We start from the raw sequence: 3,930 nt of genomic DNA, 5'->3' as shown, positions 1-3,930 counted from the left end.
TAAAACCCATTGACTGGGTAAAAAGGCTTTGCCAGCAAGCATGAAGATGAGAGGTCTGAATTCAGATCCAGACAGAATCCAGTGCATACCTGCCATAATCATGTGCTGCTGAACATATGGAAGAGAACTGGATCTAACACACTTGCTGCCATACATGGGCAGATCTGGGATTTTGAAAAGGGGGATGCAGATAGTGTAGTGCATCATCACATATAACACAACACACATTTTTCTTCAGTTACAAAGAACCTAGAAGCTTTACTAATAAGCAGGAGCCTAGAGCTACATTATTCAATTTAAGATTAAAGCAAAAAAAAAACCAAACAAAAAAAACTTTATTGGCACATGCATTAATTTGCTATATCATACATTATATATGAAAACATAACAAACTAGGCAAAAATAATCCAAGGAGCTTGTTTCATTAACCGTGGTTATTATAATTAAATGTATGTGTCTCTTTTTCAGATTCATAAAACAATTTCAAACCTTCTTGAGCATTTGGATAGTGCTTCCAATGCTTCACTAAAAGTAATTTCTACATCTGAGCTAATATTCACCTGAGTTAATATATCCTCAGGTGAGTTAATGTTTTTATCTGGATTTAAAAACCAGGTGCAGGGCTTTGAAATGGGAGCTACATTACTAGGAGCAGCTAACAGACAGCAGTATTGCAGAAGTAAGCCATTAAAGACTATTTAAAAAGGAAAGAGGGTCATTAACACCTGTGGAATGAAGACTTTAGAAGGAATCATGAAAATTATAATGAGCCATTAAGTTAATTGACACCCTCACTGCTGCTGCCACTGCTAGGCTGTTGGCTTTAACCTTTGGATGCAGCAGGAAGCAAAGCACCGGGAGGGGGGGCTTAGAGCGGGGAACAGAGGGGAGAAGGAGGGGTGCAAGTTTACCAGGGCACCCCGCCTTGATCTGCTCCTACTCAGGAGGATCTTTGGCCTCCCAATCCCATGTCACATTTCAACACGTCAAGATTCCTTGTTTCCAGTCAGCCCTAGAGACTTGCCTTGTGTTGAACATACACAACTGAGTGCTGCAAAACTGACTCTCTATTGCATTTGTTCCAATCTAGGCAGGAGAACTGCAACTTTCAGGGCATGGCTCCCCAAAACATAACTGCAGTGAAGTGTAGAGGGTTCCAAGTTGACTTTAAATTCTTGCAATATAAACAATTTGGTAATGTTTGACAAATGCTGTCATACTGGAATCATCAGAATTATACTTAACCTCCTTTATCACCAGAAAAGAAATATCATTTATGTCAAACATCTATACCATGTCAACTAGGAGTGTGAAAAGATGAGACTTTTAGTTCTGCTGGCAACACCCTCCATTTGCACACAGCTATGCCAACAGAAAAACCTTCTGCCAGCAGAACTTCTGTTGTTCAAAGAGATAGGAAACAAAGTCAGCAGCGAACTACTTCTGCTTGCATACACTAGGAGGCTTGCATACACTACACATTTCTGTTAGGGGGCTCTGCATCATACCTTTACTGGTCAGCTGTGGCAGTAGCAGACCCATAAAATAAACATTATAAATGTGTATTATGCTACAACCTCATTGTAACAGAAAAGTCCACTAAGAGAAGGTGTTTGCTATGATAAGTTTAGTCAATCTGACGAGTCTAGTAATGAAAAAAATGACTCCAGCTTTTGAGAGTTTTATAACCCAGAGTGTTGCTACAAGCAGGGTTTGTTATAATGAGGTTGTATTGCGTATATAAGTATATTGTGTGCAGAACCCCCAGAAAAAAACTGTTCTCAGTCACATCCAAAATTTGTGGCTTCAGTGAAGAAGCATATGGTTAACATTAACATCAAGCCCTTAAAATAGAAATTTGTGTTACAAATAAACAAAACTGACTCTAATGACCAAGCAGCAGTATTCTAGCACAGTGTTGTGTCTGTGGCAATACCTACGTAGCTCTTCAGGAGTAAAGAGCTGCCTTGTTAACAAATGACAAATAAATCTGGCACTCAAGTAATTTGGCCAAGAAGCTATCCTGCCTTGATTTTATAATAACACTTCATAACTGTTTTTAATTTTATGCCTGGTAGCCTGGTACTATTTTAATAAGTTGAAAAATTCCCCCTATCTTTTCCACCTCTGAGAGAGCTGTAAATTCAAGTTTTAGAGCTGTTCTTTCCTCATCCTTCAGAATATTTGGGTAATAGATACAATCAATTCCATCCCAAGAATAAAACAAACCCAGACCCACTAGGATTATGTTTGTACCACTGGAGCCAGAATGTGGTTGTGGACAAGTCCAGATTTAGTATTTAATCACACTAATTTTTTTTCTCTCTCTATTTTCTTAAGAGTGCAAGTGAGAGAGATTTCATGACCATGACTGGAGAGGCATCAGTGTCCAACACCACTCAGCTTGGAATTGCACAGACCATACTGACTACAGTGTATTCAGTAGCCTTTATTGGAGGTGTGACTGGAGTCATTGCAATGTCATTTTTTCTAGTTAAAATGAACACTCTGTCCGTGACCACCACAGCAATCGTGAACCTGGTCGTGGTGCACAGCCTCCTCCTCCTAACGGTGCCATTTCGGCTTCATTACTATATTAATGGGAAGTGGGTTTTTGGACTGCCCTTTTGCAAAGCAGTGAGCGCTACACTTCACATCCACATGTACCTGACTTTTCTGTTCTACGTTGTCACCCTGGTTATTAGGTGGCTCGTCTTCTTCCAGTGGAAGGACAAGGTGGAGTTCTACAGGAAGCTTCATGCCGTGGGGGCCAGTGCTGCCGTGTGGACTGTAGTCTCTCTCATTGTGGTGCCTGTGTTTCGTTTTCAATATGGGACCTCTGGAACATATAATAATACTACATGTTTTAATTTCCAAGAAGAACTAAAGCAAGGCAGTGTGAAAGTACTGAACTATATCATGATTGGGATTGTACCCTGCATCACTTGCATCCTCTTGGCCTTGCAAATCTTCATCATTCACAAGGTGGTGAGAAGGATTTCAGGCTCTATCTGGTCACATCAAGAATTCTGGGCTCAGATAAAAAGCTTGATTTTCCTAACTATCATAATAATTTGTTTCCTTCCATATCATCTTTTTAGGATCTATTATATAGAGCATGTGAATGAGAATTATCAGTTAGAAAATTGCAATGAAATCACCTTGAGTATAACAGCTATCAGCTGTCTTGATTTATTGGCATTTGTGCTAAGTGGAAGCCGTCTTAAGCATAAGGTTACTGTGTTCCGAGACAAGTTTACCTGCTGTTAGCAAGGGCGGGCAATTACTTCGGGTGGAGGGCCGCTTACTGAGTTTTGGCAAGCCATCGAGGGCCGTATGACAAGCAGCCAGGGGCAGATAACTATTAATTTTCTAAATTTTTAGGGGCCCCGCAGGCAAGATAAAATGGCCTGGTGGGCTGCATCTGGCCCGTGGGCCGCATTTTGCCCACCCCTGTGTTAGCATCACTCTCCTTCATAACCTGTCTTACTATACTATAGTATTTGGGCGAGTGGAAGGCACATGAACTTTGAATGTATTAATTTAAATTAAGGCCATTTGACACCTGAACAGCTGCAGGCCCCCTGCGTCACACACCATTCAGGCTTCATGGACTCCCTTGGACCTCCCCACTTCCCCACTGTGTGGGCTGTGCTGATTCCCAGCCTCTCTACCCCTGCCCAACCCAGCACCTGGACTCCCTGGATGCAGAGATTACATGGATTCCCCAGGCTCCTCCTGTCCACAGGGGCAAAGGCAGGAAGCAGAAGATGGAGGAAAAGAGAGGAGTCCAGAGACTCTGGCAGCAGCAGAATGAACAGTGGAGGGAGAAGCAGCCAGTTAACACATCAACCTGTGTGCTGCAAGTTGGACAGCCCTCTTTTAAATAATAAACCAGAAAAAATGAGCTAGAATCATTATAAATGCTGT

At 41.6% G+C, this 3,930-nt stretch overlaps 1 protein-coding gene across 1 annotated transcript; it reads left to right on the top strand.

Moving 5' to 3' along the window:
* The first annotated feature begins 2,367 nt into the window (after positions 1–2,367).
* On the top strand, positions 2,368–3,270 carry LOC102373078 (probable G-protein coupled receptor 141). The gene has a single exon (XM_006029755.1). It carries the CDS (start codon positions 2,368–2,370, stop codon positions 3,268–3,270), a length of 903 nt encoding a protein of 300 aa, XP_006029817.1.
* Positions 3,271–3,930: the final 660 nt, after the last annotated feature.

This window comes from Alligator sinensis, unplaced genomic scaffold (genome assembly GCF_000455745.1).
Source record: "Alligator sinensis unplaced genomic scaffold, ASM45574v1 scaffold254_2, whole genome shotgun sequence".
In the NCBI taxonomy this organism is placed as follows: domain Eukaryota; kingdom Metazoa; phylum Chordata; order Crocodylia; family Alligatoridae; genus Alligator; species Alligator sinensis.
The sequence above is the reverse complement of the archived record's forward strand: the minus strand, read 5'-3'. Positions and strand labels throughout refer to the sequence as shown.